The sequence below is a fragment of the Salvia miltiorrhiza genome, chromosome 7 (genome assembly GCF_028751815.1).
Source record: "Salvia miltiorrhiza cultivar Shanhuang (shh) chromosome 7, IMPLAD_Smil_shh, whole genome shotgun sequence".
NCBI lineage: Eukaryota > Viridiplantae > Streptophyta > Magnoliopsida > Lamiales > Lamiaceae > Salvia > Salvia miltiorrhiza.
In genome coordinates this window covers 1,164,968-1,177,643 of record NC_080393.1, presented here as the reverse complement: position 1 = coordinate 1,177,643, position 12,676 = coordinate 1,164,968, and the positions used below count along the sequence as shown (strand labels likewise).

At 34.0% G+C, this 12,676-nt stretch overlaps 3 protein-coding genes across 4 annotated transcripts; 2 read left to right on the top strand and 1 right to left on the bottom strand.

The window, feature by feature from the left end:
* Positions 1-849: 849 nt before the first annotated feature.
* On the top strand, positions 850-4,128 carry LOC130991377 (transmembrane emp24 domain-containing protein p24beta3). The gene is made up of 4 exons (XM_057915555.1): positions 850-1,160; positions 2,790-2,976; positions 3,078-3,185; positions 3,710-4,128. Exons 1-4 carry the CDS (start codon positions 933-935, stop codon positions 3,841-3,843), a joined length of 657 nt encoding a protein of 218 aa, XP_057771538.1. The 5' UTR covers positions 850-932; the 3' UTR covers positions 3,844-4,128.
* Positions 4,129-5,903: 1,775 nt separating this feature from the next.
* On the top strand, positions 5,904-8,171 carry LOC130991376 (stem-specific protein TSJT1). Its single transcript, XM_057915553.1, has 4 exons — positions 5,904-6,250; positions 7,052-7,292; positions 7,374-7,494; positions 7,759-8,171. The coding sequence occupies exons 1-4, from the start codon at positions 6,048-6,050 to the stop codon at positions 7,944-7,946; spliced, it is 753 nt and encodes a 250-aa protein (XP_057771536.1). The 5' UTR covers positions 5,904-6,047; the 3' UTR covers positions 7,947-8,171.
* A 109-nt stretch (positions 8,172-8,280) lies between these two features.
* Positions 8,281-11,735, bottom strand: LOC130991375 (meiotic recombination protein DMC1 homolog). Of its 2 annotated transcripts, none has more exons than XM_057915551.1 (15): positions 11,602-11,732; positions 11,431-11,519; positions 10,553-10,644; positions 10,400-10,471; positions 10,266-10,304; positions 10,114-10,171; positions 9,990-10,035; positions 9,816-9,861; positions 9,545-9,606; positions 9,365-9,431; positions 9,185-9,277; positions 9,041-9,109; positions 8,881-8,959; positions 8,603-8,768; positions 8,281-8,496 (listed from the first exon to the last, which is right to left on the bottom strand). In XM_057915551.1, the coding sequence occupies exons 1-15, from the start codon at positions 11,613-11,615 to the stop codon at positions 8,451-8,453; spliced, it is 1,038 nt and encodes a 345-aa protein (XP_057771534.1). In that variant the 5' UTR covers positions 11,616-11,732; the 3' UTR covers positions 8,281-8,450. The 2 variants fall into 2 exon arrangements, with proteins under 2 accessions (XP_057771534.1, XP_057771535.1); XM_057915552.1 differs by having other exon boundaries at positions 8,282-8,496; positions 11,431-11,513; positions 11,602-11,735.
* Between the last annotated feature and the right edge of the window lie 941 nt (positions 11,736-12,676).

Below are 12,676 nucleotides of genomic sequence, written 5' to 3'. Positions count from 1 at the left end.
TACATTTGAATCAATTTCTATATCAAACGTTTGCTGGTTTTTTAGAAAAATAGATCTCATTTTGGATATAGACATAATATTACCTCATGTTTTGATTTTGTTTTCAAGTTTTAGACAGTTTATTTTGTCCGTACCAAATAATTTTTTTACATAGAATTAGACTAAATGTTTAATTTCATGTTTTTATTATTATTATTATTGGATGATTAATTCCACACGAATTTCCAAACGTCAACATGATTATCTTGTATTCAAACAGAGAAGTGCTATTTGGAAAAAATTTATCCGGACAAAAAAAGTTATTTTTTTTTAAAAATAATTTATTTATAAATTTTGGTTTAAGTTTTAAAAAGATTTAGTTATTTTTATGGTTTTTTTCCATATTGTAGTTTTTTTTTGGTAATTTTTTAACAATTTTGAAATTTTCTGTTATTTTTTTTGTAGTTTTTGTACCTTTAAAAATAATAAAAATTTAAAAAATATATACAGAAAAATTACAATATAGAGAAAACAATAAAAGTAGCTAAATTCTATTTTATTTTGAATCAAATATTTTAAATAAATTTATTTTATAAAGTATTTAATCATATTTTGTCCGGACATATTTTGTGCAAATAGTACTATTATTATTCAAATAAATGAGCAATTTAAACTTGAAAACAAAATCAATTTATTAGCTAGAAAAATGAAGAAACTTTAATCAAGAACGTAATAATTGACGTTAACCAACTCTATGAAAAAAGACTACATTTTTCAACTCTCAACACGCTGCGTTGTTTCATCCAATAACCTTCCGCCACGTCAGACCTCCCCACCTCAAAACGACGCCGCATCAGTGACTCTAATATCATCATTACAACTCGGCCGAGTCAAAATTTCGCATTTAAAAAAAAGCTTGAAAACTCAGAGGCGAATCGTTGGATCGTAGCTCAATGGAGACGACGGGAGGGATTATCAGGCGCGGCGGGGCAGCCTACGCCCTCTTAGGCCTCCTTCTTCTCAGCACGCTGAGCCGTATCTCGGCGCTATCGGTCACGGTGAACGACGTCGAATGCATATACGAGTACGTCTTGTACGAAGGCGACACCGTTTCGGGGAATTTCGTCGTCGTCGATCACGATATCTTCTGGAGCTCCGATCATCCCGGCATCGACTTCACGGTATTGTTTTTGCGCTTTTTTCGCCCCCTAATTTTGTGTGTGTTGTGTGCGGGCGAGTCTTGATCCGTGAAATTGAATTGAATTGAATTGTGTGAGGTGCGATCTAGGTTTGGGAAAAAAAATTCCCCCTTTTTAGGATTTTTATTCTGTGTTGTTCTAGATGTTAATTATTTGTGTGGATTGGAGATGGTGGCTTTTCTTCGAGTTTTGATTTAGTTATTTTGGTTATTTTTCGATAATGTAAGTAGTGATTAGTCCTACTGTCCTAATATAGTTGTCGTGTGCACTTAAAAAATTGAACACCTAAACAAGTGATTGAAGATTTTTCATGGATTCTGATGTTATGAACTTATGATTGTGTTTGGTTACATTTAGCTCAATCTTTCTAAGGTTTTCTTGAAATGTAATCCCTGTAAGAGTTGAGGAATGTGTGAAATTTCTCCTGCAGTTGTTACAGATATGAAAAAAGTTTGGTTTTGGATAAATTCTAACATTTGTTGCTTGTTAGTTGAGCTATCATCAATTAGAGTTCTAGTTCTATTCCTATTAGTGACTATAGAGGTCGAGATTATTTTTTATATAAGTCACTCTCAAGTCCCAAATTATGAAGAAAAATGATCTACTATTTGTTTGGTAATGCTTGAGCACTTTTTTGTTAGGTTGGTGGCTAGGAAGTAAAAGTTTTTCCTCAAATCTTGTTAGTTGGAGGCCTCTACAGTTTGTCATTGTAAACTAACTGTTAACTTTGCATCAAAATCTTAAAACTTGAAGAAGAAGAAGAAGAAAAAAAGATCCTTTAATTGACCTAAATTGGAGGCCTCTACAGTTTTTCATCCTAATGTTTCTACTTTAATCGTCCCATGACAGTTGAACCTTTGCAGTCCCCTAGGAATGACCCTTTTGTTTGACAGCTTAGCATCTCTTTCTAATAGTGGCCCATAATGATCTTGATTACAAGGATTTTTGTTTGATGTAAGTTTTTTCTAGACCGTTATGTTAGCTTGTAGCAGTTATGAATGATTTTCCTTCCATGTGAAGGTTTCTTAGGAATGATGATAAGCCCCTGCATGACTTTTGATGGCACATGGTGTTTCATCTTGAAGATGGGTTTTGTTGCATTTGCCACCAACTATCAACTCTTTTATACCCGTAACTGTGACTTGCTGATACTTAACCAAAATGACATGCAACATTTTTAGAGTATCTATTGCTTTGCTTGACAAAACCATCAACTTGAAAATTAGAAGATTTACAAATGGATCTTCAATTGATTCTACTAAAATACTGTGTCCCAATTGTTTGAAATCATGTTCAGTCATGGCCATAGTGGAATAAGGAAACTATACGAAGACAAAAGTGGCTATCATCTAAGATGTGTTTCTATTAGAAGATTGTTTTGTTAGTTTGAATTGCTTATTCAGAATTAAGATTGTGGATTTCTGATATATTTTGGGCTCCACAACTCTAGAGAATATTTTTTCGCGTAGCCATATTTTATGTTGATTGCATAGCTTAACTTGTGAAGACACATTAAAACTATGTCAATGTTGATGGAAGCTTTTAATTATTTGAGACCAGCTGCTCAAATATAGACGATGTTAATAATTGTCATGTTGCGTATTGATGTAGGTTACATCACCAGCAGGTAATTCTGTGCACACTTTGAAAGGAACATCTGGGGACAAGTTTGAGTTTAAGGCCCCTAGAAGTGGAATGTACAAATTTTGCTTCCACAACCCGTATTCTACACCGGAGACAGTCTCTTTCTACATTCATGTTGGCCATATTCCCACTGAACATGACCTTGCGAAGGATGGTTTGTCTGATCTTATTTTACTTTATTTCACACTTATGATAGTTCCTTTTAACTTTCATTGGCCTTATTGTTTCCTTCTCCTTTTCCCCTGATCTTAACAGAACATTTGGACCCCATTAATGTCAAACTTGCTGAACTGAAGGAAGCTTTGGAATCTGTGACTGCAGAGCAGAAGTATTTGAAAGCTCGTGATACTCGTCATCGGCATAGTATGATTCTTCTACTGTTTTTCTCTTGTTTTCTTATTTCCTAATGTTGGTTTCAATGGACTTGAGAAAAATGTCATGTTGCAGTAGGATAAACGCAATGATTTAGCATAACTGATTAAAACTCTGCTGAACTTTTTCAGATAATTAACAAGTTGGCTTTGTTATAGAAAACTAAGTAATTCACTAAACATTGGTAGTGATATTGTTTGGGTTATGTTACTGAAAATAAGAAGAGAATAGCCTTAAATCTTATCTATCTTAGGATTCTTGCTTTCCTTGTGTGTGTATCTGTGCATTATTTTGTATTCTTATTTATTTGGCACGTATGGTTCGTTTCTCCTGAAATAAGCCACAAACCCGCCCCGTGTCAGAGCTCCATACAAGTCATATCATTATATGAAACAATAGAATTGCATAAGCTTCCTTCTTGGAGGTCTTTATGGGATAACTTATCTTGGAACTTGTCGTATGATGTGTTTTCCGATGTTGTGTGTTAGCTAATCCCAGCTATGTCCTTCCTGCAGCAAACGAGAGCACGAGAAGGCGTGTCATATTTTACACAGTTGGGGAATACCTTTTGCTCGCTCTAGTAAGCGGACTTCAGGTAGTCTACATACGTCGCTTGTTTAGTAAATCGGTTGCGTACAACCGTGTTTGATCAAACTGCTAGCTACATTCCTCTCCTCAAATCTGGTCTGATTGTTGAGCTGGGGAAGAACATGGTGATTGGTGCGGTTTGTACAACAGAAATGGTTTTTTTTTTTTTTTTTTTAAATGCCCTTGTTGTTTAAAAATCACTGAGCAAACTCCCAAGTTATACCTGATTTAGTTAGAGGATCTTGATTAATGTAATTTATTTCAATTAGTTGTTGAATGATGGTCAGATTTTTGCTTCTCCTATACTCAGGATTTAAATTTAGTAAACCCTTTTAACTTTCTACCATGTTTGAAGGTCTTTTTTTTAGAATTTGATTGGTGTTTTATCATTTATTTCCAATCACTTTTATTATCTTTTATAGATTGAATAATTTTGAGCTTCTCAGTATAATTTGAGTATACTTGAATATTTTTTTGAGTAAAGTATACCACGATTGCATGAAACATTAAATTGATAGTTAATAAGTAGGTTAAATTAGAGACAGACTTTAATCCAAAATGGAATAGCATATGTTTAATCGATCTAAATAAAGGATTAATAATGTCCATATAGTTAAAATTTGTTATGCAAAAGTTATATGGAGTAAAATTGTGGATTATTTATGAGTAAAAATAATGATATAACCAAATATTTTACTACATAAATAGCCAACGGAAATTTGAAACCATCAAAGTGGTTTTGGACAGATTGACAAGTAGGAATCTAATTCTGGGGCAATGTATTATTTTGTCATTTATAGGGCTTTTTGTTTTTTCGACTATTACAATACAGTTATAAAAAAAAAGACAAAATTATGTAGGTTTGGAAAAGTAAATAATAAGTAGTTTAAAATAGTGCATCTTATAATTACATTTTGAGCGTATTTGTATTTGTAATTATAGTAAGATAATTTTAAATAGAGTAAGATTTATTAGTTATCTTTCCTAATTAAAATTGACACATCAATGGTGGACACGTTATGCTTGCCCACGGTGGGTAGGTGATCGGTTCTGTATAGTTTTAATGCCTAGTCCAAGGGAAGCAATAGTTGCAAATAAAAAATAAATGACATTATTAGCTATCAATCATTTCTACACGTTTAAAACAAAGTAGAATATGAATGGATGATGTATATATATTTAAAAGGATTAATTTGTTTTAAATCCACAAATTTTACACAATTTTTTATTTTTCTCAAAACAAATAAAAATGTGTTCTAAATACACAAACTTTCACACATTTTAGAATTTCCCACGAAAGTCAATTCAGATAAAATTGAATCTGTCTTAGAATCGGATTTTGTTGTCGTGTAATATCTTAAAGGTTTAATTTGGTATAATTTATTTCACAATAATTAAAATATCCAAGTTTTATGGTATATAACATCATATATATCTTCTACGTCAGCAAAATTGAGCGTCACGCCAGATTCAATTTTATCTGAATTGACTTTTATGGGAAATTTTAAAAATTATGAAAGTTCATGTATTTAGAACAAACTTTTATTTATTTTGGGAAAAACTAAAAACTGTGTAAAGTTTATGTATTTAAAACAAATTAACCCTATTTAAAACAATAATATTATACAAACTCGAATTTAGATCTAGACTCGTTTTACGAATTTTGACTTAATTTTTTGTAATTCTTTTAAAATAAATGCTTAATCCAAATTATATAAAAGATTCAACATAGAAATATCCATAAAAGAATTCAATGGATAAATCTAGTCATAGTTCCTTCGACTTGATCTAGTCATAATTGTGTTGTTCGAGATTCTTATATCGTAATTCGTTGAAATTATTATTATTATTATTATTATTATTATTATTATTATTATTATTATTAAATAATGCACTAGCTCAATAGACCAATCATTTTAAGGTGAACTAATCATCCAACTTAATTATCTCCCAAAAAAGAATCTATTAATATCCCAGTGAAGTGTTGCCACGCCAGCATTGAACATTGGATAAGGAGAGATGGGCCGACATCTCTGAAATTACTAAACTACCCTTCCTCACACAATTTCTCTCTTTTTTCACTTGCAAATTTCCCAACAAAACAAGGGCAAATTAGTCAATACAGAACTTCAATTCATCAACTGATCCACAGCTGAAATCTATAAAAGTCAATAATAGAGTCATCATCACCTTTCTCTCTCTCTCTCTCTCTCTTACATTTTCCTCTGAGATTTTCTTCAGTCGATCAAGAAAAAAAAAGCGAAAATGCTGGCCGTCTTCAACAAATCGGTGGCGAAAAGCCCAGATGCACTGCAGCAGAGCCCCGTAAACGGCGCCGTTTCCGCCCTAAAAGACGGATTCTTGGCGGCGCATTTCTCCTCCGCACACTCGGGCTCCTTCGTAATCAATCTCGCCTCTTCCGGCTTCATTGCCTACTCTTCTTCCCGACAGAACCCTCTTCTTCCTAGGTTATTACTTCTAACTTCCTCGCTTTTCTTTTCTACTTCACTTTGATCGGATCTGTGAGCTCTTCTTGGGCTGCCTTCTGTTGCTTACTGGATTATTGTTTGTACATACATTCTGTTTTTAGGAGGTTTTGGGGTTTGTGAGATACAAATTTATGTGTGTGTGTGTGTGTGTGTTTAGTTGTGCAGATTTCCTATTTGAATCAGCGTTAATGTGTGATTAGTGATTACTCTGTTTATTGGCATCTTTTTTGGTGAAGGTTTTTGTAGGATTATGTGTTTATGTGTGTTTTCTTGGTGAAAAAGTATACTGTAGTTTATGTGGTTTCTTGGTGAAGAATTATTATGCTGATTTGTTTTTGTTATTTTGAATGATGCAAGGGTAATAAAAATGCAATCTTGTCTCTTTCTCCTATTATTTTAAACAACTGTTTTTGGCAGTTTGCAGATATTCTGCTATGGTGTTTGTAGTAATAGGCCTTAGCATAGTGTTTTATGTGGATCTTGCCCAAATTCGGATCGAATCTCGTATCGGATGGCATGTTTGTAACTTAGCTTTAGTGTTTGGATCCAAATTTTGACTTGGTGAAGACACAAGACTCCCCCTTTCAAATATATATCATTGATACTGCATCTGGTGTGTAATGCGCCGTTTTAATAGAGTGTGTTTCAGTTGTTTCTTTGTGAAGATCATGAGATATAGTGATTTGGATGTATTTTGTGATCTTTGGTGCCTTATTTCACCTGTCTTATCCATCAATTACTAAAATCCTGTAATCTGCTCCGTGGCCTTCGTTCCTCCAGACTTTTTGCGGTTGTGGATGATATGTTCTGCTTGTTCGAGGGCCACATTGAAAACATTGCAGCTCTTAAGCAGCAGTATGGCTTGAACAAGACGGCTAACGAGGTGAGCATTGTGATTGAGGCTTATAGGACTCTGAGGGATAGGGGCCCTTACCCTGCTGAGCAAGTTGTGAGGGGCATCCATGGGAGGTTCGCATTCATTCTGTTCGATGCTACTTCACAATCCACGTTTATTGCTTCCGTGAGTAGTTTTGTTTTGGTCCTTCTTCTTATGTTGGCATTCAATGTGAAGCGGTGCATTAACTTGGTGTCGATGGTACAGGATGTAGACGGGAGCGTGCCTTTCTTTTGGGGAACTGATGCTGAAGGTCACCTTGTTGTTTCTACTGATACTGAGATTGTGAAGCAAGGCTGTGGCAAGTCTTTCTCCCCATTTCCCAAAGGTATGCTGAGTTTGAACGACGTATAGCTTGCTCTCTTTGTTACTTTACGTGGTCTCGTTATCTCTTTGATGGTATTTCGCCTTCTCCTTCTCTTTGATAGTATTCCTTGCTTAAGCACTAATAATAGATTAGGATGAAAAGTATTCACAAAGTTTTCTTTGTATGATAGAGCAAGGAGTTGGTGTTTTTTTTTCGAATGTAGGGAAAACTATAGGTCATATCTTGTGATTAGTTGAGGCTAATTTTTCTTTTCTTTTCAATCAGGATGCTTTTTCACATCATCTGGAGGTCTGCGGAGCTACGAGCATCCAAATGAGTTGAAGGCTGTTCCAAGAGTGGACAGTTCAGGGGAGGTTTGTGGTATGACATTCAAGGTAGACGAAGAGTCGCGCAAAGAAAAACCAGCAATGCCTAGGGTTGGAAGCGACGCAAATTGGTCCAAGCACTATTGAACTGGCTTGTGTCATTAGCCGGCCCTCGGCTTTATCTTGCTTTCCCTTAAACGCTTCTAGCATCGAGACTTCGGTGACATATCGTGATCCTTTGCTGAGTAACCATATATGTAGCTGTAAAGGAGTGTTTCTTTCTGTTCTGCTTTGGAAAGACACTATAAAAATTAAAAGATGAAGACATTTTAATGGCGTCTGCTCGATTATAAATAACATTTGAAGCAGCAACACACTGTATATATTGGTTGTGATGTGATATATCTTCGTACGTTTTATCTGATTTCCTAAATGGATTTCTGCCTAGTTCACAAATACTACATAAACCATCTCAATTTGCTAGAAATATTTAACTATAGTTGAAATAGTTACAATGCATAAAAGCAGCATTATCATGCTTTTTCAAGCTGAAGCAAAAGCAGATTATGGTTTGAATAAAGCATTTATATTTCATGGGATAGTAACTAATGAGATATGAATGAAAGCATAAAGATATGGTATTTTTTTGGCTCAATCCTTGGCATCTGTAATTCCACCTGGAGTTATCTGGAAAACTTGCTTCTGTTAAGAAAACTTGCATAGGTATAAATAGGAATTCAAAGATGTGAGTTAGTGTATAACAGTATAAGTGTATTAAAATGTAGAAGCAGAGCAAGGATATTGCTTCGGCCTCGGGAAGATTTGGGGCATCAAACACCTTGCAGACGCGTTGCTCGCCTTTGCCCTTCCTGAACATCAGCCTTATGGTGGCTGCATGAGCTAAAACATGGCCACCTGCTGGCTTCTTCGGATCCGATATGAACACACCTCCTCCAGGATCAGCAATGACTGCAAAACATCACTTTGATTAGGATTCGAGTCGAATAAAACTATGACAGTTTCTCTTCTTCGATTCAAGGCATTGAATTGGTTTAATTCTAGTTGATGAATGCAGATTTACCCTGGTTGGTCATGTAAACAGCAACATTGAATTCCTCAGCGATCTTCATTAGCCTTGAGAGCATCTGAGCCAACTTTTGCTGAAAATGGTAAAAAACAGTCACATAACTGAAGGGTGTGTGCTTCTAAACTCATCATAATCTTTTGATTGTGGTCGAGACCTGTCGTTCTGCAAGTTCGCCTCGTCCAGTGAAGTCCACCCGGAATAGAGCTATGACGGAATCAACAATCTGAAAGCAAACTTCACTCACATCAGTCCCCTGCAACTTTATATGTGTACAAAAAGGATGCTAACTATAGCTTACCAACAGCCTGAAAGGCTCTTCAGCCATTTTTGCTGCTAGACCGAGAAGCAGGTTGTATTGATGCTCATATGTATAGGCGCGAGCGTATATGATCTTTCACGATTTCAATAAGGATGTATAATCAGATTCCAGAAAGCAAATAATAAGGTATTAGTGAATGAATGAAGAGATTGGCTTTACATTGTCAAGTACAGCTCCAGCATCCATCCCAAATCTTTCAGCAATGGGTATTATCCGATCTGGACGGCTGCAATTTCGTCGATTCAAGGAAAACTAAAGAACATGCATAAAACCTTGTAATCTATGACATTAAAAAGAGTCCTGTAATAGATTAGGCTGAGCATTCAGTAAATAGGATACAATGTCCCCTCAGTATCGATATAAGCAACCTTTCCATTGCCTCCTTTCATATTAGTAGGAAGCTGCAAAATAAGAAAGGTCTCCCAGAAGCTTCAGCATTGCGAATTTGAAGCAAGCAGTCATTAAGAAAACAGGTACAGAATTAAGTTTAGCTTATATTCGGATGTGAAATTCGGATCTCAGTTTCCATCTAACTTAAAATACATGCAAATTTCATTCTAGTAAAGAGATAAATAACAACTTTTGGAGACTTCTTTGCTTAGCTCATCACCTGAGTAGAGACACAAAGAGTATGGGCAAGCTGTGTCTTTCCAGATCTGAATCACATGTTGGTAAGAAATATCAGAATACAAGTTCAGTAGCATCATGAAACTAACAAATTAACAGCTCGACTCGACTTTTCACAAGTTTTTTTTATCTAGTCAGTGGAAAATAGAGAGTTTACCTGAATTCCCCAAAAGCTTCTGTTATTGCGGAAGTTTCTATTCCCCCTTCAGCAAAAATGAGCTATGTTCAGCATACTATGCAGACGAATTTAAATGAAAATCACACAGAAGTTTCATTATTACCCCCTAATAGTTCATCAAGAGCTTGGCTTCCAGTTGTGATGCGAACTACTGATTTTCTCTGCACAGCCAACAATAACTTGATATCAGTCTCTGTGCAATGAGAGTCGGCATATTAACGATAAAGCTGATGCACAGAGAAACTAGAAACTCACTTTCAGCAATGCATCACTGCCAGTCATATAACCAAAGTTCTGTATATGCGAAATGGGGAAGAAAAATTGACATCAGTATACACCACAGCTTTATATAAGTATTAGACTATAAGAAAACAAATATTATTACTAACCACTATCTTCTCTACAGCTTCACAGATCTTATCAACTTTAGCCTCAGAAAGTCCTTTGATTCCAGTCAAATTCTGGTAATCAGAGAAACTACAGTTCAGATGCCTTGCAAAATTATAACAAGAAAACAGTAAGCTAGTCAATTAAATATTCACCTTCTTAGTGTGCATCATCAAGCCATTGCATGTGTAGATCCCAGCATCCTGCAGCTTCTTCACATCTCCAGCATTGATTCCATGAGCTGTCACTGCAAACGAAAAAGTAGAATAACTCTCAAGAACTACTATTACCTAACACATGATAACAGATACTCCAATTTTGTCAGGAAATTCAACTAGATCTACAGAATGTTATGGATACAACTACCGGCTCGCATTAAAGCATTTCTTAACATACTTTAGAAATGGCAACATGATAATTCAATTCGGTGAAAAATCTACAAGTAATATGAAGTACAGAAAAATTCTCAGATATAAGCATATATCCGCATGGTCAAGCATTCGCAATAAACATTTCTCTGTATTGAATGAAACTTCTAGTCTATTAGGAAGATCATAAAGATCTGCAAATTATTAACGCATGACTATCGGAAAGGCTCGTGAAACTTTGTGCTCCTCACAAAATTAACACTAGCACACTCATCTCCAGTCGAACATGATCATGAAACAGGAACCCAATCAGAATCCTGCATATTAAAAAGTAGAGCAATAGAAAAAAATCTAACTGATTTGAGTTTCTGAAGGTAAGTTGTATCACATTTTACAGCAAATATACTACGAAAATTGTAGAACTTAAGAGAAAGCGTTAAGAGTATAAAATGAAATCTAGCAAATCATGCAAAATAACTAATCCTCCAACTGCAGTGCCTAAACAGGAAAATTATCTAATCAGTAACTGCGATGAAGCAAAATTTCAAATTATCACGTAGAACTTCGCGAAGCAACTGCGTCGTTTAGAAAACTGATCCATCTCAAACAATCAAAATATTCACGATATTTAACGAGATAAACATTAAACATGAACATATTTTTACGTTTATCAATCGCTTCGAACAATTCTTCTTCATCTTCGATCTCTTCCCTTTCCACGATCTGCAGCTGGCTCTGCTCTTCAGCTCTGGCACTCAAATTTCAAACGGAAACAAACACTCAAAACGATAGCTACAAAAATCAAAACTAAACTGAATACTGCAAAACGAACATACTTGAATGCAAGCATCTTCGTTTTGAGAGATGAACTGAGAGAGTTTTATCACAGAGAATGCGAGCGCGGTAAACCGAAGAAATGAGAGTGTGATTTCCAAATGCGCAAAAGGCGTGTGATTGATATATAAATGGCGGATCCGACGAGTTTATAATTGAATTTTGGGTGAATAATTTTTTTATCCCAAACTTTAAGCGTTTTTATTAAATATTCCTAAATTTCCTTATAAATATTGTAGTATCAAAATCTATTAGAAATACATATATTTAATTATTTATTATAGTTATATATATTGATCTAATACTATATATGGCATTCGTTAGGTACATATAATTATAATGTATAATATATCTATGACATTCTATATTGATATCATAAAACACATTATTTGTATGATTATGTGTACCAACTCTTAATATAAATACGTAAATATTTGTACAAAATCATAATTATAAGAAATATTAATTGTATATAATCTTGCTATATCATACTATAAAACAATGAAGTGCATATAAAGATATTTTAATATAAGCTATCAAATATGATATTAGTATACTAAAATAAATCCCCTTAAAGTATACAATAATAATAATAATAATAATAATAATAATAATAATAATAATAATAATATTAATAATAATAATAATAATAATGGTTAGTTGTCTATGAACTAACGAAATTTCATCAAATTCTCATTATGCATAGTAATTTAATTTGATTTTCCTATCAATTAGATGATCAGACTTATGGCTAATCGAATAATTGACGTGACATAATCGTTTTCACGCGATAATAGGTTGGCAAAAATGACATCAAGCATCATATTAGTCATATCAGCGATAAGTTTAACCGAAATTTTGATTAATCTGCAAGATCATATGAAATCAATACTAAACTTTGGTTCTTTGAAGTTAATATGCAAAATCATAAGTTGATAAAAACTTAAAAAATTTATAAATAATTTATAGATAATAATAATAATAATAATAATAATAATAATAATAATAATAATAATAATAATACTAATTTTATTTAGTTAATTTTATTAATCAACTTGTATATCCCATTTTAACAAG

What these genes read in the sequence shown, in the direction of transcription:
- LOC130991377 (XM_057915555.1), top strand. Translation starts at nt 933, where the DNA reads ATGGAGACGACGGGAGGGATTATCAGGCGCGGCGGGGCAGCCTACGCC. An exon ending in ACATGACCTTGCGAAGGATG is followed by an intron (nt 2,977 to 3,077) that starts GTTTGTCTGATC and finishes TGATCTTAACAG; the next exon opens with AACATTTGGACCCCATTAAT. An exon ending in TGATACTCGTCATCGGCATA is followed by an intron (nt 3,186 to 3,709) that starts GTATGATTCTTC and finishes TCCTTCCTGCAG; the next exon opens with CAAACGAGAGCACGAGAAGG.
- LOC130991376 (XM_057915553.1), top strand. Translation starts at nt 6,048, where the DNA reads ATGCTGGCCGTCTTCAACAAATCGGTGGCGAAAAGCCCAGATGCACTG. An exon ending in CAGAACCCTCTTCTTCCTAG is followed by an intron (nt 6,251 to 7,051) that starts GTTATTACTTCT and finishes TCGTTCCTCCAG; the next exon opens with ACTTTTTGCGGTTGTGGATG. An exon ending in AATCCACGTTTATTGCTTCC is followed by an intron (nt 7,293 to 7,373) that starts GTGAGTAGTTTT and finishes TCGATGGTACAG; the next exon opens with GATGTAGACGGGAGCGTGCC.
- LOC130991375 (XM_057915551.1), bottom strand. An exon ending in AAGCTGTAGAGAAGATAGTG is followed by an intron (nt 10,305 to 10,399) that starts GTTAGTAATAAT and finishes TCGCATATACAG; the next exon opens with AACTTTGGTTATATGACTGG. An exon ending in TCTTGATGAACTATTAGGGG is followed by an intron (nt 10,036 to 10,113) that starts GTAATAATGAAA and finishes TTTTTGCTGAAG; the next exon opens with GGGGAATAGAAACTTCCGCA.